Below are 25,709 nucleotides of genomic sequence, written 5' to 3'. Positions count from 1 at the left end.
GTAGTGCAATTCTCAGACTGGCTTTTTACCAAAACTCAGCTGGGTTGACACCAGCCGCAGCAAGGAAAAGTCCACTTAGATGTTTAGAAAATTATCCTCCATGAAAACAGTGGTCAATCACAGGGACACATACCCAGAGAGATGATGAAATCTGCATTCCTGGAGATAATAAAACTTAGAGTGGACAAGGTCCTGAGCAACCTCATCGAACATTGATATTGGCCTTGCTTTGAGTAGGAGCTTGGACCAGATGACCCACAGAGACTGCTTCTCACCTATAATATTCTGTGATTCTAAATGGAGGAGCAGAAAAAGTATTTAAAAAACAAAAATTAAAAGTGCAGAAACCCAGTCTGACCTTCACTGGTCAGGCTGTGGTGAAAAGCGGCAGAATGAGAGCAGTAATGGTAGGGGTGTGACGCTAGCTGGGACACCTGCGCTAGCTTGGGGAGTGTGAGCCCAGCAGCAGAACCAGCCAAAACACCTGTAAAACTCATTCTGCTGAGTAAAGGGTCAGAGACATGTCTATGGTCACTCCTTAAGCAGGACTTTTTGTTCAGAGCTGCAAAGCAACAGTGCTTAACTGGCCGGGAAAATAGGACTACTGGTCTTGCCCATGGGTTGCTCTGTAACTGTAGGCAATATATGTGACTGCTTGCTTTCTCGATATCCCAGCTTTGGAAAAGCTTGTCAAAGAATTTGGTCCCCATAGGCAAATAAGGTTTAAAGCAAAGCTAGGTCCCTGGAGTCCATAAGGAAACAGAAAACTGCATTATTGTCTTGCTTAGCCCCTACCTCCTCTCCTGATGGCAGAGAGGTTGGGGGGGGTGAAAGAGAAGGTGGGAAGAAATAGTAGAGAAACAGAGCCTACAAAAAATATCACAGCAGGCCACATGGTAGAGATGAAAAGAAGTAGCCCTGGAGCTGCCATTCAACAGGCAAATAACTCTCTCCTTTTCTCCTTGCAGGTGCCCCCAGAGGTACGTAGCATGCATTGGTGGTCAAGGTGCAGAGTTGGGGCTGAATGGCTTGTGGGAAGAAATGTTTCAGAGGATCCTCCTTCACTGCAGGACAATACTGACTGTGCAGAGTCTTAAAGTTAGAGGCCATTTATTCTGGAAGGGGCCTTGAGCCCGTGTTGCGTTTTCAGAGCACCTTGGGTTGGGATGAGAGCTCTCTATACTGCAGAAACTCACCAAAGCTGCTCTTCCACGGGTCTTCTCCCAGCCCAGACCCACACCTCTTCCCCCCAGAGCACAGCTGCTTTCTCAGGTTTGCACAGAGTTCATGTTTGACAGACAACTAATATTCCAAGGAAGTGTATATTTTCTTTTCCCTAAGCACCGTCTTTATTGGTTTTTCTCTGTTTCTACCTGCAGGTAGCTAATAGCAGCATGCCCCAGGGATCAGAGAGGGGTGGCAACACAGTGATGCCTATGCAATAGGAGGCAGGGCTGCAGATGCCTCTGAGCTGTTGCTCCTCAGAGGAACAAATGAGGTTGAGCAAAATGCCTGGGTAATCTCATTATGGGGCTTGTTGTACCTTCGAGGGTGCATGCAAAGCAGCCGGGGCACCTCACAGCTCCTGAGGCTACGCTCAAACCAGCTGCTGTTATGTAAAACGTGGTTTCATCAGGAAAGGAAATGGTGCTGCCAGTTAATTAAATTTCTTATGTACCTTTTGAAAGCCTTAGCAGTACTCTGTCAGCCACTCAGCTTTCACCCTAGTGGTCCAAAAACCTGATTTCCATAAAAAAAGAGACTCTAGCTACAGTCCCATGACTTTTACCCAAAAGGTGGAATTTTATTTCCCACTGTGACAGCGGGTCTGACGGGTTTTGCATCCTTAAAAATCCAGGAGGATGGGAGGGGGAGGTTTCTGAACCATGCACATTCCTGGTGTTTGATTCTAGAGCTGAGCTAGCCCACCTGTAAAACCCTCTGCAGAAGAGTTTGTTCTGGAAGATGTTACACTCTGAATATGCTTTTATAATGTGTAACATTTATTTTATTCTTGGAGGCCTCTGTAAGTGGGCTCTCTGCTTTAAGTCAGCCAGACCTCAAAGACAGAACTGAGCTGCAGTCCCCTGGTGGTACCAGCTCTGGGGACCAGAGGGACATGGGTCGTAAGCCATCTCACTTTAAAGAAAAATAGCTGGTAGAAGAGTTTGCCAAATGCCTTCACACACTGTTCATCATCTGCAAAATGTAAGCGTGACCTGAATGATTTATTGGGATTATCTGCAAAATATGTTTGCAGCCTCAGCTCAAGAGTACTGTGGTGGGAAGCACCCACCCCCTTTCTCTTCTCTTTTGGCTCTGTTGAACAGACATCCTTTTTTTGTCCATCCACATCTAATGGTCATATCTATTATACTTTTAATTTGTAAATGCAAATACATGCAAACTGTGGGGTTTTTTTCTCTTTCTTTGCTTTTCATAAGTTTTCTGGCCAGACGAATATTCATCTGAGCAAAAACTTTTTCCTGACCAACAAAGCAAGGGAAAAATCGAACACCTTTATCAACCTCCGAGAAGTGCTGAACCGGTTCAAGCTCCCTGCAGGAGAATATATTGTCGTGCCCTCAACCTTTGAACCCAACAAGAATGGGGATTTCTGTCTGCGAGTCTTCTCTGAAAAAAATGCAAACTCCACGTATGTAGCTTTTTTGTAACCACGTAAGAATGGTATGGGCACATGGGTGGTCTCTGGTCCTTCTCGTGGGTGTGGAAGGATGGAGCAGCTCAGGGCAGGGGTACATCAGCTTCCCGCAGGGAGTGGGAAGGGGCAATGCCCAATCGCCCTGCGTGGATGGGGTCACAGCTGTGCTTGTTTGTCCCCAGTTTCCCCATGTGCAACTGAGGAAAGTTTGAGTAAACTTAGCAGGAAGGAATGGTGGAAGAAAAATAATAGTATAACAAATTATTGTTGTTGTTATTTATTCTTTTTTTTTTTTTTTACTATTATTGTTGTTATTATTATTACCAGCACTACCTGGGCAGATATTTTTAGTTATTGGGCTGTAGGCAGCTGGGTGCCACAGCACAGATTGGTCTGTGGAGAGAAGAAAGCCCCAGAGAGCTGCAGGCGGGGTTCCCTGCTTGGGAGACAGAAATGCGTGTGCTTTCGGCTGTCTGCGAACACACTGATCACAACAATTGATCTCACACCTTTGAGATCAGGCTGGAAAAAAATTCAAGATACTTGCTCAACCAAATGATACCTTTGATAAAATGGGTTTTAATGGAACTGGCTCAAACCACACCATTAGCTGTGAAGCTGTGAAAAGATTGAGACATGTTGCATCTTAGAAAAGCAGCTGGGCTAAGGCCTTGGGAAGGGGTGTGGGACCTTTCATATTGAGTTCCCTAATTCAAAGCAAGCAAAAACCTTTCTACTATTCTGTAATCTTTTGTTGTATGGTTCTGTAGCATCAGAGAAGTGACTTGTTTTGGTTTTAATATAGATTTCTTTATCTTTCTAGGGTCATAGATGATGAAATTGAGGCCAATTTTGAAGAGGTATATCTTAACTTAAATGTTTTAAATGGAGATAATTTTGTTGTAAGTAAGTGGGGCTGCAGTGCCTGTTCCGTGTGCAGGGTAGCGTTTTTCTATAAGCATAATCAAGAACTGTTGTCCCACTTTGGAAACAGATCTTTCAATATCCATAGTTGAATGTCCAGCAAACGGGAACATCATAAGCAATAATGGAAACACATGTTGTCCTTTATCCAGAGTGGCGAGCTTGGGCTTCCCAGGTAGCAAAGATCAGGTGCTCTCTGTAGGGGTAACTGGAGCCACAGGAAATTCCTTTTGCACTCCAGGAATCCAGGAGTGCAGCCCTTTAGCCATAGGGGGGTGTTTTTGCATGTGATATTGTTTCCATGAGTAAGTAGTGGCTCACCGTATGTTTGGTCTTCCTGGAGCTGGGGATGTTTTGCCTACTAATGCATCTACCCCTCTGTGTGACTTCTTTCTTTTTTTTTTTTTTTTTTTTTTCCAAGATGAGAACTTAACATTTTGCTTTCTTTTCTTTAAATGAAGACAGCTAGTCCAACAGTAGTAGTAGCAGCAGCAGCAACAGTGAAATTCTGAATTTGATAGTGATATTTTTAATGGAACAAAGAATTTTAAATTTTCTTTAAATTTTTTTTTTGTAAAAGCCATAGCAAAAGCTCTTAATTCCTGCAGTGTTTGCAACACCAGCATTTTGAGGCACCCCTGACAATAAAACTGATTAAAATCAAAGTAAAAGCACTCTGTACCTTCAACTTTGCCATTTAAATTGTGTTTTACTAGGGGCAAGGAAATGCATTAAGTCATTTTCAGGCAGAAAAGTTCCTCCTTTCCATATTCTCTGTTTCTCTCCTTTAGACCGAGATCAGTGAAGATGACATCGAACCCAGCTTTAAAAAGCTTTTTGGACAGCTAGCAGGAAGTGTGAGTGTTTTTCTGTTAACATCTTACCCACTCACCCATGTAACCAGTAAGAGAGATGCCTCCCCCAGGATGAAGTTTAATTCTTGCACCGAGTCAGATCTCAAGCTTGTGCACAATTGTGCATTCAAAAATCTGTGTAGTTACCCGTCTGCTTACAGAACAGATTTGTGTCCTGCCGAACAATCTTCGCTCTCTTTGAACTGCAGGCTCAACTTTGATCTCCCCGGGTCCCTAATTCTGTCCTTGGGGCAGAGCATTTGATGCAGGCGCTTGGGGCATGGGTCACTCTGGGAGATGATGAGGGCTGGGCTGGGCCATGTCCCCAGGCTGCTCCCACCTGCCTGGGGGCTCGGGCAGACCCCACAGCCCCCCACCCCCGATGTGCTAATGCCTGGGAATTGGTGGTGCTCCTGGGAATGGGAGGTGGGGAGAGCTTATCACTTGCATTTCCATCCAGGGGAAACAAACTCCAAGGGATGTTTGAACTTGGCCAACTCACCCAAAGGAGTCAGAAGCTGCTTATGAGATAGACGGCGTCTGCAGCTCACAGTGAAAAATTTTTCTCTTTTCTGTAGGATGCAGAGATCTCCGCCTTCGAACTGCGCAACATCTTGAATAAAATTATGGCTAAACGTAAGTACCTTCCTCCAACTGTGGCTTCAGCTGGCCACCAGCAGATTTCCAGCGTGGCCGTGAGAGCACAGAGCGCACCATTGACCCAGGCAGAGTGAAAGCCCCAGGCTCTGCCCCAGACCTGCGGCTTGGCTCTCCGTATGGCCGTGGCCACGTGCTATCTCTGCTTCTTCAGGGGGCTGTAAAAATGCCTGGGCTGTGCCTGCACCAAAGCTGTGTTTCGCAGGACGTGTGCTTTGGCAGGGTGCATATGGCCTTTTATCCCAGCGTCTGCTGCTGGGAATATGGATGGATTTGATTAATGCTTGATAATAATCAAGAGAAGGTATTGGTGCTACTTTAGTATTGAACCACTCAGGATTCAAACAGTAGCCCAGCCCAATGGTCTGGGGTGTCCCTGAGGAGGAGAAACTCTGGGCTTCTTCTTCTGTGAAGTGATTCAGAGCTTGGCTCTGTATCGTTTTCCTTTCCATTAAACAGTGCTTGAGAAATAAGTGCTTGGAGAAGTAAGAGTCTCTTTAATTTCCAAAGTGAAATCTTAGCCAGGTAGCCAGGACTGTGTTGTATGTCTGTGTGCACCAGCCAGTTAGCAATGGTGGTTACCAAGCTTGATTTGATGTTCTTCCTTTGCATGAAGCTACCTACCACTGACCTCCAAAGGTCAGAAGTGCAATGTTGTCTACAAAAGTCCACCCTTGTCTTTGCAGGCAGACAATTAGGGCAGGAAAGCTTTATCTCTGCCTGTTGCTTCTGTAGCACACCTACAAACTAGGCTAACTGGGCTGTGTGCTTGGGAAAACATCACAGCTAACTTTGACCCTAAGCGTCTTCGTCAAAGGAAGCCACCGATGACACGCAAGGAAATAAGGGCTGATGTGTATACGCTGGTTATAGAGCTGATGAGCTATTTAGGAAGGTGCTATGGTACAGTGTGCAGTGATAATCCTGTCTCTTGCTCTTTCTTTACAGGCAAAGATATTAAATCTGATGGCTTTAGTATTGAGACATGCAAAATAATGGTTGACCTGTTAGATGTATCCTTTAAGGCTGTGCCTAGATGATATTCTTCTGCCTGTGCTGGTGAGCTGCCTTTGCACTGGTGGGTCCATACTGATGTACTAATGACTCCGGAGGTGAAGCTCATTTTACCCTGGTTCCCCTGAATAAAAATGGTAGCCCTTGCTATTACTGCTGACCGCGGCACATGCCTTCTCCCAGGCAGCAGGGAAAATCCATTACCAGACAGGACGATCTGGTTTGAAGTCTTCCCAGCGTTTGTGTGTTCTGGTTTAGCTGGGGACAAAGTGATGTTCATGCTGGGAAAAGGCACCTGGCTCTCAGCATGGTGTGGATAGCCTTGGCTGCCGAGTTTGAACATGCACACCTGGGTGTGCTTCACTGCTCTGTTATCTGGCTGGAGTTGGTAAGGGCATCGTAAAGCCATGAGGACTTAGCAAATAGAAAATGGGGGAAACAGATACCGGAAGTAGAGAGTATGTTGGATTTTAGGAGCTTTTACTCCTAAGAACAAGGGCAAAAGTGTAGGATGAAGGATCAAGTCTAAGAATAGTTGTGTTCAGCTTCTCTGTGCAGTGGGAGTTGAATTGCATAGTTAGAAAAAGGGAAAACTACCAACCCAAATTGATGCTCTGCTATAATTTGGTGTAAAATATGGCAGTCTGTAGGGACTCCTTAGCAGTTTTTGGGACTGATGCCATCACCAGGTTCTTTTGTTAGCTGTTTGTGCAAGAACTTAAGTTCTCCAAATAGCAGGCTTGTTTGTGGCTTTTCCTGTTTATAATCCAGACTTAGGAGTCATGCTCCTGTAACTGCAGGTGTTGAACCAACTACACAGAACAAAACGGCATCATCTTGGCTGTTTTATACATGTATTGAAAAGAGAGAGCGAGCTGCCAAAGGAAGAGCAGAAAGAGCTTGTGAACTGATCATGGTATAAATGAATCCATCATCTTACTGATTTAGAAAGACATCTTGGGCAACAAGTGTGTATTCAACAGGATGAGTCTTTCAGAGAAGACTTTCCATCCTTTTCTTAATTGCAATTTGTTTTAAGTCACAACTGCCCATGTAAGTAAACCCAGCACAGGGAGGGAAACCCCTTTTCCTTCCCTCCAGAGAGATTCCCTTAACTCAACAAAGAACGATGGGAGTGGTAAACTGGGACTGAAGGAGTTCCACACCCTCTGGACAAAGATTCAGAAATACCAGGTAAGACGCAACCTTTTTGACAGAATATGCAATCAAATGTAGAGGTGGCTGCAGACCAATTTTTGTCTCTTACAGTGTGTACAATCACACTTCCCAAAGCAGGGACTCTCACTTCAGCTCACAATGCGTTTGTGTCCTCGGTCCCCCAGGTTCTGTCCCTTGGAGTCCTGGGGGGGGCAACTGCTTGTCCTTCAGGTGCTCGGGTGAAGGACTGAAGGAGAGGCTGCCTCTCCTCCTGCCTTACCCTCGCAGGGGTTTCTGTTTTGTTTTAACTCGCACCCAAGTATGTTTAGCCTTCCCACTTAATGGTGCGAGTTTGGTGTCAGTCTTGCCACTTTGGTAGCAATAGTGCCATTTTGCACGGGCATTCAAGGAATCCTCCGGAGCCTTTATCCGCTCCTGCTGCTGAATGAAAACGACTTACTTTCTAAAGCCGCTTTTAGATGAACTCGGAAATAAATACATAGTCCTTCAGACCAATGTTGCAAACGCTTCTAAGTAACGTGCAGGCTGCATTTCAAAATGCTTGACTTGCAATGAAAGCCAAAACATGCTCTGAATTATTGACACGTTTTGACTTTGGGTTTTGTGTTCTGCAGAAAATTTACAGGGAAATCGATGTGGATCGATCTGGTACCATGAATTCGTATGAGATGAGGAGAGCACTGGAAACAGCAGGTATTTATATTAGTCTGTCTTTTTTTAAGATAATACCAGTTTCAAGCTGATAGATGCTCACAAGTCTCCTGTATATCACTTGTAAGCTGAAAAATCCTGCATTCCCAGACCTGAAAGGCCTCTGTTTAATATAGATACTCAGCCTGGGCTCCTGTATTTGGGTAGCAGTGTCTTGCCATGTAGGCATACTAAAAGCATCTCAAAGGAGTGACAGGTTTGCAGTTAGTTTCTTTAGTGACCAGCTTTTGGAGAAGCACAAATAACTGCAACAGTCCGGCCTTCTAACAGCATACTGTTGTCTTTCAGTGAGTCTCTCTGGGTTCATGTGGGTTTGGCATAAGCCAGTAAAACTGGGACGCTGTGATCTAGGGACTGGAAGTGGCTTGACCAAAGGGTGATGCTCACAAGAGCATTAAAAGAATCTTACTTACTGATCTTCTGGGGCCATCTTAATGTCTGCATTTGGGCTTTCTGGAGCTTTCCCCTCCTGTTACCATGCAAGATGAGGCCGTGTTTCTTTTTGTCCCAAATTTTAGATACTCTTTGGAAATAGAGACCCATTTGCCCAACAAAAGCCACGGCTTCATCTCGGGTCTCAGTGGGCTGAGTCTGGCAGCCACCTCATCACCCAGGGAAGGCCCACGAGCTGGAGCAATTGGCCGTGTCCCCTGGGAAACAGGAGTACAAGTGTGGGAGCACATGCAGCAGGAAAAACACACGTGACCCAGTCACAGCTCTGAATCACTCCAAGTACAGAAGGGGTTGTTGGGAGTTTCAAAAAATGGAGTAAATACTCTTAACATTTGAGAATTTAACCAAAAGTAGCTAATTGAATTTCTGGCAGTGCATAAGGTTGTGGGGTTTTTGTTGGTTGGAGCTTTTTGCATTTTTTTTTTTTTTTCTTCCTTTTCTTTTTTAAATCCTTGACGTTGTATTTCTAGGGTTCAAATTGAACTGCCAGTTACATCAAATCATTGTGGCTCGTTTTGCTGATGAAGACCTCATCATTGACTTTGATAACTTTGTCCGGTGTTTGATTCGGCTGGAAACCTTGTTCAGTGAGTACACGCTTAATAACCTGACAGACTCTGTTGCTTTGTGTTTTCAAGTCCAAGATAATTTATTCAGAAAACTTTGTACTGGAACCAAAGCAACTTCAAAGCTGAGCTATCATTCCGACAACCCAGTCTGCACGCTCCTCCTAGATCTAGGAATCAGCTGTTTAGGCCAGGCTGCTGAACTGGAGCCAGGCAGTCTTTCATGCAAACAACTAAATGTTGATTTAAAAACAAAAACCAGTCTAAACACTTACAGATTGACAAGTAGTGTTACTACTACAGACTGAACCACTAAAAATGCTCAGTCTCATTCTTGCACATGAGCATGCAATGACTTGAGTGGCCCTTTCTGGTTTGGGGTGTAGACTGTTGTCATAAATTTTAGACTCTGGAACTAAATTCCTTTTTGATCCTGGAGCACAAGGAATGGGAGGGCTTTCCAATTAGTTCCTATATTCATTCTTGTCTGTCATCTCTCTTGTTACCACAGAAATGTTTAGAAAACTGGATACTGAGAAAACTGGAACAATAGAATTGAACCTCGTCAATGTAAGTTCATTTAGCTCTAAAATGTTTGTTGTCATCTTTTGGGGGGAGGTTAACAGTAGAGACTCCTGCTTCATTCTGACTGATTATATGTATTCACATATGTGCTGGATTTATATAGATTGTGTATTTATAAGCAGTCTTAAGAAAGGTTACCCTTTTTTAAAATGTACCTACATCACATTGTATTCTCTAACAGACAGGCCAGGTTCCTCAAATGTGCTGCCACTTTTCACTTACTGGCAGTAATTTTGGCCGATATGTATGCAGGCTTCTTCCCTGCCTTTTCTGTCAACAGCAGGGTAAAACGTAAATGCAGTAGTGACTCATGGTAATGACCATGTTTGCTTCTTTCTGTACCGTGTGTCCTGCAGAAAGAACTAAGTTAGGAGAAAACTACCCTCCTACACGTGTTCAACTTGCTTATTACCTGAATGTAACTTACTTCTGGACCTACATAGGAATGTGCAAATCATCCCAAAAGTCTTCTGACTTAAATGAGAGACAAATTTAAATCATTCAGGAAAGATCCTAAAATTACTTCTGTAACAGTAGACTTACTTTCTTCCTCATGCTAGAAATGTGAACATGCATACTTGCTACAGGTGTTTTTACTAAACTTAACCTTGGGCCATTTTCCTCTCTCTCTTGTTACAGTGGCTGTGCTTTACTGTCATTTGAGCCACTGACATCAGCTCAAGAGACCTCAAAGAGAGCAGGATCAGGTGAAGATAATCAAGCAAACATACAAGTAATATCTTAACAAGAATGTGCCTTAACTTATGCATGGCAAATCTTGCACACAGTTACAAGAAGGAAAATGTTCTACTTCAGCAGAAACTGCAACCTCATTTTAATAGGTCTGACAGTCTTTATCTACTACTATATATCCTCTGTACAAAAGCTTTAATTTAGTATAAATCCTCAGTACAACTTTTGAAAATACAAATCTTTGTATTTAAGGTGTTTTACATGACTTCTGGAAGAAAGCTCATTATAGCTTAGACAGTTTGGTTTAATAAGTGCTTGTTGAGTAACAGCTCCCTGCATACCTGAAACTAGAAAAGGGATGGTATTGCATATCCCTGAATACAGATGTTTAGGTAACATTATGGGTCCCTTGTGTGCTTTCTGTCAAGGCCCAGCATTATTCTGGTTAAATATTCTTTGAAGAATTTGAGTAGCAAGTACATGTTTGGTCAAACTGAAGGACAAGTCCTTCCCTCCTGACCATGGATGTGCCTATAGCAGGAGGCTGTTGGCAACCAGATGCTTCCAAGAGAAAGCCCATGCTCTCAGGTATCTTATTTATCTTCCTTTGCAATACAAGAAGGTATTTAAATAAAAAGTTATTCCTTCTGCAAGTAAGCGCATTTTTTTCTTAGATCATCAGAGAAAAGCTGCAGAGCTTTTGTTGTCAGGAACAGAGTATGTTCCCCTCTAAAGGCAAAAACAGCATTCTGGAGCAGACTAGGCACTGACATCACTCTAGATGTGTGTCAGTTAACAAAATTTTAGATAGTCTGATTCTTTAAAAGATTAATGCTTGAAAAACTAAAGGTTTCCAAGAAAGGTAAGTAAGTGATACTATATACCCCATACCCAACCTGTTAAAATCATGAAGCTGTGAACATGAGCAGATTGCTGCTTCCAAGAGTTCTTACTAGAGCTGACTTAAATGTGCCCACCTGAGGAATTATATCCTCCTTCCTATGAACAATTATGTGTACTTACAGGCACCTTTTCAGAAAGCAGTAAGGACTTGACTTACCTAATAGGAAAACATGAGCCTGAAAGGTAAGGCAGTGAGGCACTTCATAAATATGCTTAAGGAAGGATTTGATCCTCTAAATAGTGCTCATTATCAAATGATTATTCCCAAATCCATTGATATAAAGGATAGTTCCCTGGGAAAGGCTTTATTTGGAAAATACTTGTATCAAGTTTTTTTTCTTAAGCATGGCCCTTAGCTTTTAAGATTAACAAAGGTTATATGCAAGTAACAGATCTGGCTTAATTTTAAATGCAGAAAGACTGTCTTGAATGGGGGAGGAGGGGTTCAATTTCATACAGAAAGTAGTTGAATGTTAGTGTAACATGGAACAGCAGTGTGTCCTACTGGTCACATTTTCAGATGGTCTAATAAAAACTTGACACTAAAACACACAGAGTTAAAGCTTAAGAGGAGACATAAGTTTAATGGTATCACAGTCAAGTAAAAACAAGTAAGTAAGTTGTCAAGTTCTACAGAAAGTTTCTACACTTAGTTTTCAAAGTACAAAATACAATAAATACATGAGGCTCTTTGTAAAAAGAGGAATCTAAAACTACATTGTCTGTTACAGCACATAATATTTTGAATACATGGAATTCCTAAGATGCTACAGCATTTTTAAAAGTTATTGCTTAATGGATCGGTCATGTGGTTGTCACCGTTCACATGCACTTCAGTTTAGCTTCTTTAACAAAGATTCTGCTTCCAGCAATAAGCATTTGGGTGCTGTGCACGTACTCTATTTTAATTTCTCCCATCTGGAAAAAGCCTTGGGATAAATTTGGACAAAGCCAAGTTGTCTGTTTCATGATGATTCCTTCAATGGTAAATTGAAAAGGTCCTTGTATTTAATGCAGAAAAATGGGAAATTCTTTTCTGCCATGTTTGAAGAAATCAGAGTGGGTACTTGAACATAATGGTTTGCTTAGACCAAAGGCAGCAGAATTTCATTTGCTTGTAAGCATTATTTCATCTTGTAGAATGCCCTCATCCATTTGCTAATGCATCAATCCTTCATTTGTTTTCAAAGCACATTCTTCATAGCTTTCAAATTACATTGTCATTGAAATAAGTCTCATGATACTGGAACCAACACAAAATGGATTTTTTTTTTTTGTAAGTCATCCGTGATTAGTATTTCAAGAATCTGGCTTCTGTACTATTTCATGCCAAGCTTCTTTGTCTAGGTTTAATCCTTGGATACAGCTGAGGGTAAAATAGAAATGAGATTTAAAATTTTAGTGCTTTAAAAGGTTACTTTAAAAAAAAAAGACAAAAAAAAGAGGAAAGAAAAACCTCTCTTTGGTGCTACAATTCTAACATAATCTCTAGTAGCAAAAGCATGGTTATAAAAAACACCCAGACCACTAACAAATATAAATTTAGCATTCTTAAACAATCTTAAAAAATACTAACCATGTCAGTATGGAAGGAAAGCATTGCACAGCACCTAATTCAGTACCTTAAGCTCTACCCAGATTGGCGGGCTAGGAAAAGCATGTGGCTTTAAGTTAGGAGACTTTTGTGTTGAGTGAACTACTGGATTTTTCCCTGTTTTAAAAATGGAAATAGAGAGGTATTAAAGTCTCTTTTGCTTTCTCTCTCTCAGTGCCTATTAGCCTTTACATAGCTATAGCTTTGGGCAAGCTGGAAACATCTGGCTGTGTAAGAACTGTAGGAGCTGTGCTTTAGTTAGTGGATAGCGGGTGGCCAGTTAAATTCATTTAACGGCCCAGCCATTAATCAGTAGCTGTCACCGTGTGGCCCTTGAGCTGTGTGCTAGTCACACATTCTGCCTATGGACGCACAGGTACAGAGACTGCATCAGCCTCAGCTGCAGGGTGACGACTGACGGGACACAGCTCAACACAGCACACAGCAGTGCCGAGATGCTTGGGAAGCTCTTGGCTCCCACTTGCAAAGTGCTTTTGGGAACAACTACTGTTCTGCAAAGCATGGCTACAGGCACAAAAATAGAAGTGTACAGTTAGGAAAGATGAATCCTCCATGCTCTAAACAGTAATGCATGTCTACATTACATCGTAGTTTTTTTCAGCTAAAGTTCTTAAAGATGCCCTCTTCTCTCTTCAGCCAGACTCTGGCTTTCTTTTTCACAGTCAGCTAATGATTAAGAGAAGACCAACAACTCCACCCACAAGGTTTGTCTCAGCCTGCTATGATTTCACCACTAGCAGAGATAAAAAAAGTCAGTCAGTCAGAGTAGCATAACACCTGACAGTGTTCAATAGATTTTGTTTGGTATTAAGAAGTCAGTATTTTGACAGGGTTATCTTATTTGCATTCAGTTTTAGAGCTGTCACAGCTTAGGGAGCTAGTGAGTCACTAAGAAGGGTAGAGTACTGATGCAGATAATTTCAACCTTGTTTTTATTCAGTGCACCTAACTGCAAAAGGATAAAGGAGCTGTGATAAAAATGCAATTTAATACAAGAATATATTAAACTACCAAACATTTTCCTCTGTGTTAAACATCTTAGCCTAGATTTCAGCTGCTATATTAGGAGTCCAGTAACTGCTTTTAAGAATAACCACATAATACTTCAGTAACAGTATTAGGACAACTGAACAAACACAGGAGCATAACAGTTAATACTGGGTTTGGGTAGTTTTCACCAAAGATTCTCTTCCGACTGTATGGTGCTTAGAAGGATGAGTTGTGATCCCCAGTCTAAGCTGTGTTGCTTTGTGCTTTTTATTACAGAAGCACAGATGCTCCTTGTGTTCTTACACACCTGTGCTCAGGCTGAGTGCACAAACTTTATGAAGTAGTAACACATGCACAATTCACCCTGGGGCAGGAAAAAAAAAAAACCAGCTGCCATTTCGGACCTTACTTTGCAGGGCTGATGGCAGCTCTCAATTTGGAAATGTTTACATTTGGAGAGGAAAAAAAACTGAGCAGAAGTACTATGTGAGGGAGAATTTTACAGTACATTGTGGGTATGCCTGACCTGAAAGTGATACAGAAATGAACTGATTTTGCATTAGATATAGTTGCTTTGCAAAATCTAACCAGTTTAAAGATTATCTGCATGAGGAACGAGGTTCAGCCTCTTTCAAGCATCATACATCAATCAGCTAAAATTCACAGTGGTTAATCTTTAGCATTGGCAGAACCTCTTATCTCCAGCAACAGGACAACTGGATATGTAGAAAAAAGCTTAATGGAGTTTTTATATGTGTCCATCTGCTATGGTTTTCTAGCAACTCAACCACGAGGAGAAACATGGGGACATAACTGAAAGTATCTATTACTTGTACACGGTTGTTTTTAATAAAAGAGGTAGTACAGAAGGTGATGAGCAAAGGAGAGGCCATTCATTTAAGGCCTTTGACATATGGTTAAATATTACTTAAAGAGCATAGGAGAAAAAGATCTGCCTTTATTTGGCAACATGATCTCCTTTTCAACACTAGAAAAAAGATAACTATAGAGTTGTGCAATATTTTTCTTAAAACTCTCTGAAACCATCTTGGATCACAGGGTGCACTGTGTACACCCAGACAGGGGAAGACTCGTGACTAATTCTTCATAGAAGTTTCAGTTCTTTGAGCCCGTTGTGCCAGTATATCCCTTTTTAAAAGAGGGGAAACCCTGTTCTGTTCACATGCTCAACAAAACCTTATGCACACGTCATGTTCAGATAAATCTGTGTTAGGTATCTAAACAGAAGGTGTTAACCTACTCTGCCAAGGTTCCCAACTCCCCCAGTGAATAAATGGAGATCATCAACTCCTTCCTCTTGACTTTTGAAATTGCACTTAACCTAAATGCATGAGAATAATGCCGTGTATACTCTACATAGTGAGGTGCGGTTTTTTTTTTTTACTCTGGAAATATCAAGGACTTACCCCTAGGAGGTTGCGGGGAACATAGCCTTCCTTGTCATTCAGCCGTGCCCACCACCACTCAATTTCGTCTTCATCTTCCCGGCGCAGGATTGTCATGCAGTCTCCCTCTTTCATTGAGAGCTCATCATCATTTTGAGCCTCATAATCCCAGAGTCCATAAATCACTCCTTTGTTCATTATCCCCATTTTCTCCTGGACTCCTGCAATATTAAAAACAGAGCAGTTCAATAAAAAAGTTACAAGTTAAAAAAAAAAAAAACAAAAAAAACCAAAAAAAACCACACAAAAAAACCCCTAAAACACCACACCGAAAAACACCAACCCACACAACTGAAAAACTAACCAAACCAAAAAACAACCTCAGTTCCTATCACACTTAGCACCTTGCTGTCATCAGCTTACTCCAAGTCAGTCCTGGAACAGGTAGCATTGTGAAGTTAGCCCTTGCACATGGCAGACAGATTCCTTCCTTACATGTGTTCAAAAAATACGAGGGAAACATGGAGAGGAGCACAGATGGATAAAAGGTTGTATTTTTGTGCTAGTGTTCACACTTCCTAAGTGATGAGCAAGAAACACTTGTTTGTACTCTTAATTCATCGGTAATCTCTTTTCTGTCAAAGGGAGATAGCAATACCTGCTTATGTTGACAACCATTGTCATTTTGATGCTTGAGGTGTCATTTGCCACCCATGTCACTTTAGTTCAGAACTTTAAAACAAGTTGCATCTCAGACCTATACCTGAAAGATTTGTCTGCTACACACCAGATGCTTTTGGTTAACTCAAAACATTTTTATCCCAGCAGTTCTTAATTTCTGCCCCATTTTAATTATTTTTTAAACACTGACTTCAGAAACATGATTCTGTTCAATTGCTTCTGGACCAAGATGTTCTGGAGTACATGCATATACCTTGCAGATGTTATTTAGAATTTGCTCATTTTAGAGCTGTAGCCAAAGGTGAAATACTGTTCTTTCTGTACACATTCCTCAGCTTCTAAGCAGCAAACGAGCAAGCAGAAAAAGTATCTTAACTGTTATAGAAACTTTCTCTTAAGTAATTTTTCCAATTTAAAATACTGAATCCTACTGGGTTTTTTGTTTGGTTTTGGTACTGGCAGGAGCAAAAAGTATGTATGTTGCACATCGTATTACAAAACTTGTCATTTCCCTTTCCATCTCTTACCTATCACAACCTATTGTATAGAATTCTTACCCATGTCTGCTAAAGGAAGCATCTGCTCAAATCAAGTTCGTTCTTTCTGCATGCCAGCTCATCATGCAAAATTAAATTACTTCCACTGCACCCATGTGGAAGGTAAGACTGAGCACTGAACATCAAAGCAGACAAAGAGAAGATTCATACAATGGATCTGGTCTTCTAAAAAAGTGTTAACAGTCACAGGGGGGTAACAGCGCAAACCAGCTCTTACAGACACAAGCATTAAGCCTTAGAAAGTGAAAAATGACATAATTAAGCAGCATCAGACTTGTAATTTAATCAATGCTAAAGGACTAGCGGTTTTAGTTAAACCTGCCTATACTTGTTGGTGATATTCAGTATTGTGCATCATTTACAACAAAAAGGGATTACGTGAATCAATGAATTACACCAAGGTTTCTCACCTTACAGACAAGTTTAGAGGGCCAGGTTTTAATGTGGTATCTGTTCTGGAAACAGACAGATACACATCCCCAGATTTCTTTTACAGCAAGAGACAGATTTAGCCAGTGAATGAATTTCTTACTATAACTATAGGCAATTGGAAACAGTCTTAGCAATAGGATTAATTCCAACTGGAACAATATGGAGATTTGATAGCTCAACAGCCAGTGTATCAAGAGATACCTTAGTTTCAGTGGTTTCAATTTTGAAAAGCTGGCAATAAGCCAAAGCCTTACAGTCCTTTCAGGACCCATTGAAAAGTATCTCATAACACACACACAAAAAAATCCCAAACCCAAGAAAAAACAGAGTATAAAGTGAGATCACAAGAAAGATGGTGGGTCCAAAAAAACCCACAAACAAAAAGAATGTATTTCTTAATGCTTTATATAATAAAGCCATGATCTCCTTACCACAGGATCTTGTGGGCTGTTTACCTGAATTTTAAGTATTAAGACAAATTCCCAAAAGAAATGTCTCAAGACCTATTCAACACAAAGATACTACCTCTTAACTCATATTAGAGTTAAAACCAGTAAGAAATATTGAACAAGTATTATTTTTAATCTAGTCCTACAATCTTCCTTGGGCATTTTCTGTTGATGACCACCATTGGAGTCTGGATACAAAACTAAACAGAATTTTGCTTAGCCCACAGGTTTTGATGCTAGTTAAATAGGCTCCCTCCCTTCATAGGGAAAACCATATATTTGGCACCAAGAGATACAGTTTTCCAACTTAGTGAGGAAGCTGGGCAGACTATTTTGAAATACACTGGCTGAGCAGCTTATAGAAGCTCAGTTCTTGTATGTTCCACAAAAACAGAAAGGCTGTATTACAGCTTTTTACATTGCTATTACTCTAACCTCTTACAGATAGATGACACTCCAGCTGGTGGTAGGTGCCTAGGGGACAAGAACTACATACAGGAAAGTAATTTAAAACCTCAGTGACTAATACTCATCACACCCTAGGGGGAATTAATCCTCTCCGTTTAAAAGACAGTTTCCCTGTAGTCTTACTATTTGAATAAAATCTAAATTTAATATGGGATTTCTTTTTAAATGCAAGAGAAGAAAAAGGCCAGAAAGATAAAGTCAAATTCAGTGCTTACTAACCTTCATTTAGGCAGAAACTTGGCAATACCTTTCTTGGTTCCAAAGCGCACATTAGGAAATATTCCTCATTTAAAAGACACCAGGTAGCAGATATGAACTTCCTACTGAGATACCCAGACCACTTTTGGTTTTAATGTAAAAAAAGTACTTACGTGGTAAGGTTCACCTAATCATCACCTCACATTGATATATTTGTTGATGCATGCTTTTAACTCATTTCAAGGTTTTTAATGTAGAGGAACATTTTGTTACTCAGATCTTCTCTAGAAGTTCAGTATTACAAGGTTAGTCTCAATGGACCTCATTTTGTGACAAGAAGCTGGCTAAAACCTCTCTCTTTCCAAGAGAAACTCAAGGCATGGGCACACCAACCTAAGCATGCAGCTCACCACTTCTCACCCAAAAGCGTACTGAAGTGGCAGGTGAGTCCCTAGCACACTCCAGAACTCAGTTGTCATCACCTACCATATAAGAACTGGGAGCACTGTGTGTAGCCTTCTTCCATTTCCTCGCATTTGTCTGCAGCCGTCTGCATGTCACTGTAGGTCATTGCAAATACAGCTGCACCTGACTCCACCAAGAACTTGCACACCTGCACATTATTACAAGATGCTGCACAGTGTAATGGGGTCCTGCAAGCCAAGAAGATGACACATTACTTTTATTGCTCATAGCAGTCCTTACAGACTCCTAGGGGCAAACCACTTCTGTGCATGACCTCCAGCAATCTACTGCATTGCTGAAGGCTTCCCACCAGAAATGCTTAACCTAGGATGTCAAGAGCAGTTGCTTTTCACAGATAACAGGAGTTACCAAGAGCTGCTTGAGCCCTAAAGATGGGTTTCCATACGGATCTCTAATCACACTACCTTTTTATAATCCATTAACATTTTAAGAACATTCATTAAGGCAATAAGAATAAAAAAAAAATAAAATCAATATTTAAAAAACCACTCAGATATCCTTCTGACATCATGCCTCTTACAATCTAGATAATTACTTCAAGACATGACTTGGTGACAAGTACAGGTAATTGGGATGACTACTGAGGATGAGGGACAAGAAGCATCTTTATTCAGTCTTGGGCCTTAGACACTTTTGTTACAGGCAGATATAATAGTAAAATCACTGCCCCCTTCTCCTAGCCTTTTGTAAAAAAGCTCCCTAGCTACCTTAAGAAGGATCTGTAACCCATTATCAGTTGCAAGCCTAGTTTGTAGGTTGAGGTTTTCTGCTTTGTTTTGTTTTTAAGTTGTCCAAGTATTAGACATAGAACTGAGAAGAGTTTGCAGGGCTAGATACTGTCCAGAGCACATGTAAGCTACAGGCTGTCTCACAGAGAGGACATCGGGAATTTCAGCAAACAGCTTGTTACACATAAGCTGTCTTCAGTATCTCAAAGAGAGAGAGCAACTTCCTGACAACTGTATGCAACCTACTAGGCCTCAGACACACACTTTTTTCCATATAGGGAACATTAATATAATTTGCCTATTTTCTCCTCGGCACATTCTCATATGGTGCCCCAAAGATGACTGCTGCTGTTCTACTGTGGAAGAGCCATTGCCAGCTCTACAGGAGCAAACTGAGGGACCTTCCGAGGGACCTGCAGCACCCCCCAAGCTGCAGCTCTGCTGTGGAGAGCAGCTGTAAGGTACCACTTAAAGAAAGCCTTACCATCCATCACTATCTGCAGCATTCACGTTCACACCAAATTGCACCAAGAACTTCACAATTTCCGTGTGTCCAGCACATACAGCGTTGTGCAGTGCAGTAATCCCTTCATCGTTGGGCATGCTAGGATCTTCAACCTATTCAGCCAGAAAAGGAGACATTCACATTCTTGTGAAACTCTGTACCATAAACATTTCTTCACATATAAAAATGAGCTGTCTTATTCTGAAATATGATTTTGAGCCATATTTCTATGAAGGACATGAGCAACAGGGAGAGAACTACAGCAGTAACCAATCTTACAAGAAGACTCACATATAAGCTTGCAGCCTCCTTTTAATAGTAAGAACCTAAAGTTGTTCAGGGAAATAGTATCTTGACAACTTAGTAAAAGCATTTAAAACAAATTTCTGGTATTTGCCTATTTAACTGTAAGTAAAATTCACATCCCCCACATGCCAGATAGGGGGTGAAACACTACGCAAGAAATGAGCAAAAAGTTGTCCTGCAAATTTATACTCTTGATGCCAAATACCCAGTGTGGATTTCACAGACTTTTAAAACCAGCCTCCAAGTGGCCACGTCCTGCTACAACTTATCTCCTCCAGAGCAGATCTAGGTTGTGCACTATTATTTTAGCTTCCCCAGTCAAGAAAAGCTGCAACTTCCCAGTTTGAACCAGGATTGCTATTCCTTCTCTTAGAAGTTAGCATTTGTACCTCATAAATTATTCTCTGCACGAGGTCAAACTCCCCCTCTAAAGATGAATCCAGAAGCAGCGCGAGGGGATTGAATTTCACTCTCATTCCATGCCCAATTCTCTCGGAGCCAGTTTTACGCAAGTTCGTCCTCTTCCCCTGTGAAAAGGTAACACAAGTTACAGGCATTTTTTTCTGGGAAGAACAAGAATACAGGATTGCTTATTTGGGAATGACAGCAGAAATGGCCAATTAAGGCAGTGTTTAATATGAAATTTAAACTATTTTCTACCAATTCCCAAACACATTACAAATATAGTAGTTTAGGCATGTTATGGAAGATCTCTGTCTTTATCTCTAGACAAGGTCACTATCAACTCAAATACAGAATTCACCTTGATCAAACATATTAATAAAACTCCCAAATCCCTGAAAATCAGGAAAAAATGCAATTTTTTTTTTGTATTCAGACCATTTTAGCATTAGCTCTCAAAGCTGTTACACAAACCAAATACTACGCTCCATGAAGTACACCACTTTTTAAGCACCGATGTTAAGATCCTAACATTTTCCCGAGTTTAGCAGAGGTTAGCAGGAACGTAAACTGTTACGGAAAATGATTTTGGAAAGAATATAGAACCAAGTGTAGAAACACTTTCGATACTCCCAGTGATACTGGAAACCAAGTATTTCTATAGCTGAGTTTGTACTCTTTCCTTTAGACAATATATTCGCTCAGCACTCTCCCCAGCTGGCTGTGCAGCAGCAATAAACACTATTCATAAGGGTATGTAAATTTCTGACAGATGTCCAAGCAAAGATGAATAGAAATGACTCATGTTTTGCAAGAGCAAACATGTGAAGATAAGATATATACGAAGAGATTCCCAGAAAATACTCTCCTGCCTGTTGATTTATACATAATATCAAAAGTACAGGCTTTCTAAAGAAAGAGCCTGTCAGCATAACCCAAGTATTTAAATATGAAATCAAGAAGTTGGGCCGGTTTCTTCTCATCATTGCAGAATTATTACAAAACCAACCAGAAGCAAGTTCTTACAATTTAGGAAATCCTACCACTCAAGTTTGCCTTTAAAAAGGAGAAAGGACGAAGTAATTAAAGCATGAAAACATGCAATGACTATTCCATGCAGAAATTACAAGGTTAAAAAGCACATTTAAAGCTTTTAACTCCTCTGCACTGAAGTGATGGAGGAAAAAAACACTTTCATGTATGAAGTTATTAGAATTCTATTCATAATAGGTTTTAAAAGAAAGTCTTTGAAGAACTGAAAGCAGTAAGCACGTCTGTTCTACAACAGTGAGATAACACCATACCACATGCAGATACAAACTTCCAAAACAAACAAGATGGTAAAATGCTGCCTACCCTTAGCCCAAAGAGACTCCACTTTGATACAACTTGAGAACTGACTGATGTTAAATCAGGTTCCAAAGAAAAAGTCAGAAAACACTTCAGTAGAAGAAATGCAAGCAGTTGATGTCTACCAATGAGTTTTTAAAGCAGAAACTAAAGCAGCCTGTTTCTCCATATTTTTCAAGTAAGGCACTTTCAGATAAACAAATGCAATCCAGGATTAAGATAATTAGTTTCCATCTCAGATCGGAATAGTAGGAAATGCTTGTGAAATCCATATCTGTGCCTCCAAAAAAAAAAAAAATTTAACTTTATTTTCTCTGAAGAGGCAAGTATAGTCTGGATGTAGTAAGCAGACTTCTATAAGGAGTGTTCTATACAGCCCAGAAGAGTTTTACTATTTGTGTATCAAATTCCATTTGAGACTTTTCATCATGTCATTTATTCTAGAGACAACAGAGACTTTTCATGACTGTCATTAACTCTGGAGATAAGGGCATCACACAAATAGAACAGATACCCAGAGGGACTTCTAGACTATTTGTGCGACTGTTCTCCCACATCTGCTTAAGTTCTACAATACAATGCACAGGATTTATGGCAGACCTTGAGATGACTTATTGACAGGGCACCCAAGTTGTAGGCTAATACTTACAGGAGGCAAGGAAAACTGTCCAGTAACTTCAGGAGGCCTCATATTGAATGAGTCCTCTCCCAAACTCTCTGGTTCCCCTGATGGATAGGGAGGTGGTGGGTATGGAGGATATTCTTCCATGTATACTTCCAGTGGCAGTGGAGCTTCTAGGCTTGGCTCTTCCATTTTCGGCTGCGTGAGTTCATCGCCATCTGATAGTCCCTCAGGTACAGTGTCCAAAGCTACGGAGGGAACAGCAGCTTCACTCTGATCTGCTGGTGTGTTTTCTGCTTCCTCAGCAATGGCTGGTTCTGGCATAGAAGCAGCTGTTTCTTTTTCCGATTCTGCACTTAGATAAGGATTTGGGATTTCTGCTGGGCTTTCAGGACTGGCAGCTGATGCTGTCTGTTTGGAGGGATGTGATGGAGCTGAGATAGTCTCCATTGCAGCCAGAGTGGTCCTCTGATACAACAGCTTCTGAATATTGGGGCCATTAGGTCCTTCTGGCTCAGTAATGGAGCTACGTTTCTTCAGTGGTCTGGGTGCATTGGACAGCTTTTTCCGTAGTGCTTCCAGATCAGCATCACTCTGGTTACGATACGGATTGGATAAGAAAGGCAGCAATTTGGTTGGGCTAAGGGGACGGGGTATTCGCTCTGTTTCATGATTCTCATGAGCAGAGGCTGTTGTTTCCATCTCAGGCTCTGGACTGCCTGGCTTGCCTTGGAGGTTTGAGTAGACATTCTCCGTCTGCAGCAGCTGATTCTGTACACCAGGTCCTGCCATCACAGGCTTGCCATACACTGCAGAGCAGTTCAAAGAGGGGTGGGGAAAAAAAAAGTGTGAATATTTGATCAACAAACCTAAAAAGAACATGTAACCTGATTCACCTATGTAGGGCAAAGAAGCAGAATAACACAATCAACTGAACAGAATTAATCTGGTAACCAGGCTTACCGTTAGTTATCTTGCAAATGCAAGACAGATATTTTGCACTTTCTGTTAACGCTAATACACAGCATGTAAGATCCACCCAAGATTCTTACAGCTGCACTAACCTGCTTAATTCCCCTGAGGAACAGCTTTATACCCACAGACCAGGTGGAAAGTACATCTGAGGTTTATGAAGACAGAAGGGAGGTAGAGAGCCACATGCTTACCGCTTGGGAAGTGTGGTCCTCTGGTCTGCGCCCTCGTCAAAGCACTCTGCACTGCCTGCTGGAAGTTCTTCCCAGGAGTCTGCTGTTGCGTGTACATGCTATAAATTGAACTTGCAGCCACAGTTTGGGGCTTTCGAAATGGTGGAAGTGAGGTCTCTTTGGACGGCTGAGGGGTAAAAGGTCTTACGGCTGCTGCTGGAGGACTCTCCTGTTTGGAGGAGGGAAGAATTTGGTCCTGGCTAGAGGAAGGACCTGCAGGCAGTACAGAAATTCTTTGCTGTATCTGCTGAGAAGGATGGGATGGCTGCTGTACTACTGTTTTTTGTTTGTTCCCCATAGTTACAATAGCCAAAGGCAGCTTCTGCAGGTTTCCATCCAGCTTAGTATCAGAAGGTTGCAGATGACTGGCTTGACCAAAGTAAGGCAAATTTATCTGTTTTGGTTTAGTGGGGACAGGTGGTGGTACCTTTGTTACATTTTTATTGGCTGTCTGAAAGACAAAAAGAAAAAAGGTTAATTAAGATTAAACAGCAAAAAGTGTTCTGCTGTGAAGGACCAAAGATCCTCAAAGAACGACACAGTATCTAGCATTTCTGCTGTTGCTGCAATACTGTTTACAATATCAGTGCAAATATGAAGAGACTTCGTAAACATTTTACCATCATAGTTGTTTACACTTTGAACCCATTCTCTTTAATTCTTTCTGTAGCAGCTCTGTTTAAAACATCAAACAATGGCAGGGCACAGTAATTTCTCTAGAGATAGTGCAGGCACTTAGTAGCATCTGTAGGCAAGAAGCTTGTTTTCCAACAGAGCACTTGCCATCCCTAGTTCTTCAGTGTTACTCCAGCCATACCTGATCAAATCGTGCCCTTGTGCCAAGATTTAGGTGGGAAGTCTTGCTGCAATCAAACATGTGAAGGACACTGCTGCATTAAACAGTGAAACAAGTGTGTAAATGACTTAAAAACACCCCATGCAAAGGCCTCTGCACATTTAATCTCAGGGAAAAAAATTATATGCATACATGCTAGTACAAGTAACACAGCCATCTTTATGTATTCAGTCAAAACATAGATTTTCATCACAGTGACTGTAGGGAACAATTTTGAGTTACCCATTGCCATTAAAAGCCTAAAAGACTTTTTTTCCTTAGGAGCAGTCTTTTAAAAGAAGACCTAGGTACTTTTCAAAGAGCTTCTTGGCAGCAGTATTTGAAGAGCTGTGTAGTAATCCCAGTCAGATGGAATGCAGTAGTTCGAGTTTCCTGCATACCTGTGCTTCTCGCAGGAGATCTTCACTACTCTGGTTCTTTCTCAGCGTGCCCAGCCCAGCAGACTGGTCCACAGAATCAAACATTGAGAATGGACGCACTTTCTTCTCTTTGTCTCGTAAAAAAGTTTCTCCTTCAGCTGTTGTTAGAGAGAGAGAGGAAGACTTTTAAAAGGGACAACACAATTGTTGTAATGAGAGTCCTGTTCTGTGCAATATTCAAGACAGTGTATGCAGGGAATGCTTTTTGTATCCATCCTACTGCACTAAGGACCCAAAGGCCTGCCAAATGCTGTATCTTGCAAATTGAACAGAAGCATGTATGAATGCATTAGTATCTACTTCACCACCTGAAACAAGTCTCTCTCAAAACAAATAAATCCCTGCAACACCATACTAAAGCTTATATGACAATATTCTTTGACTTTTTTCTGTGCTTTCAAATGAATTCTTTATACTTACTGAAGCATTTAGAAGAGACAGCTATCATATCTAGATTCTCCATATTTTAAGATTAGCCAAGCATGTAAGAACATACCTTGTCCTTCAGTAGTCACAATTCCTTTTCCTGAAGTCAAGGCTGATCCTTGACTAATATGATTGTCTGCATTTGAACTACTCCAGTCAGTGGCAGATGGAGAAGGTTTTGCACTGGGGACCACAGAACCTAGGAGAGAACAAGTGGAACAGATTAAGCTAAAATAATGTTTTTATTGACTTATTTATTACAGACAGGTTTTTTTGTAAGAGTCAGGTCTAGACAGTGTACAAGTATATACATGTTAACTGCTACAAATTGTATCACTTTAGATTTTTGCTCGTTTGTTTTAAACAGAGAATGCAAACCAAGATCAGAAACAACTATCAAGGCAGCA

The 25,709-nt window shown here is 41.3% G+C and overlaps 2 protein-coding genes across 3 annotated transcripts in view; one reads left to right on the top strand and one right to left on the bottom strand.

Annotated features, from left to right (window-relative positions):
* CAPN2 (calpain 2) overlaps window positions 1–10,951 on the top strand; it is a 28,233-nt gene extending 17,282 nt beyond the window's left edge. Inside the window, exons 11-21 of one of the 2 annotated variants that reach the window (XM_075042570.1) lie at window positions 969–980; window positions 2,445–2,656; window positions 3,486–3,522; window positions 4,378–4,443; window positions 5,019–5,076; window positions 6,046–6,110; window positions 7,237–7,305; window positions 7,905–7,983; window positions 8,925–9,041; window positions 9,532–9,590; window positions 10,245–10,951. In XM_075042570.1, coding sequence (XP_074898671.1) covers window positions 969–980; window positions 2,445–2,656; window positions 3,486–3,522; window positions 4,378–4,443; window positions 5,019–5,076; window positions 6,046–6,110; window positions 7,237–7,305; window positions 7,905–7,983; window positions 8,925–9,041; window positions 9,532–9,590; window positions 10,245–10,268 — 798 coding nt within the window. In that variant the 3' untranslated portion in view covers window positions 10,269–10,951. The remainder of the gene's footprint in view (window positions 1–968; window positions 981–2,444; window positions 2,657–3,485; window positions 3,523–4,377; window positions 4,444–5,018; window positions 5,077–6,045; window positions 6,111–7,236; window positions 7,306–7,904; window positions 7,984–8,924; window positions 9,042–9,531; window positions 9,591–10,244) is intronic. The other variant, XM_075042569.1, reaches the window with a different exon arrangement.
* An 807-nt stretch (window positions 10,952–11,758) lies between these two features.
* The window catches only part of TP53BP2 (tumor protein p53 binding protein 2), a 50,941-nt gene continuing 36,990 nt past the window's right edge, over window positions 11,759–25,709 (bottom strand). The window contains exons 10-18 of the mRNA XM_075042568.1: window positions 25,373–25,501; window positions 24,838–24,974; window positions 23,563–24,052; window positions 22,424–23,205; window positions 20,412–20,549; window positions 19,696–19,829; window positions 18,484–18,650; window positions 15,234–15,433; window positions 11,759–12,567 (exon numbers count right to left, since the gene is read on the bottom strand). Coding sequence (XP_074898669.1) covers window positions 12,526–12,567; window positions 15,234–15,433; window positions 18,484–18,650; window positions 19,696–19,829; window positions 20,412–20,549; window positions 22,424–23,205; window positions 23,563–24,052; window positions 24,838–24,974; window positions 25,373–25,501 — 2,219 coding nt within the window. The 3' untranslated portion in view covers window positions 11,759–12,525. The remainder of the gene's footprint in view (window positions 12,568–15,233; window positions 15,434–18,483; window positions 18,651–19,695; window positions 19,830–20,411; window positions 20,550–22,423; window positions 23,206–23,562; window positions 24,053–24,837; window positions 24,975–25,372; window positions 25,502–25,709) is intronic.

Source organism: Buteo buteo, chromosome 12, assembly GCF_964188355.1.
Source record: "Buteo buteo chromosome 12, bButBut1.hap1.1, whole genome shotgun sequence".
NCBI lineage: Eukaryota > Metazoa > Chordata > Aves > Accipitriformes > Accipitridae > Buteo > Buteo buteo.
This window is presented reverse-complemented; position numbering and strand designations above follow the sequence as displayed.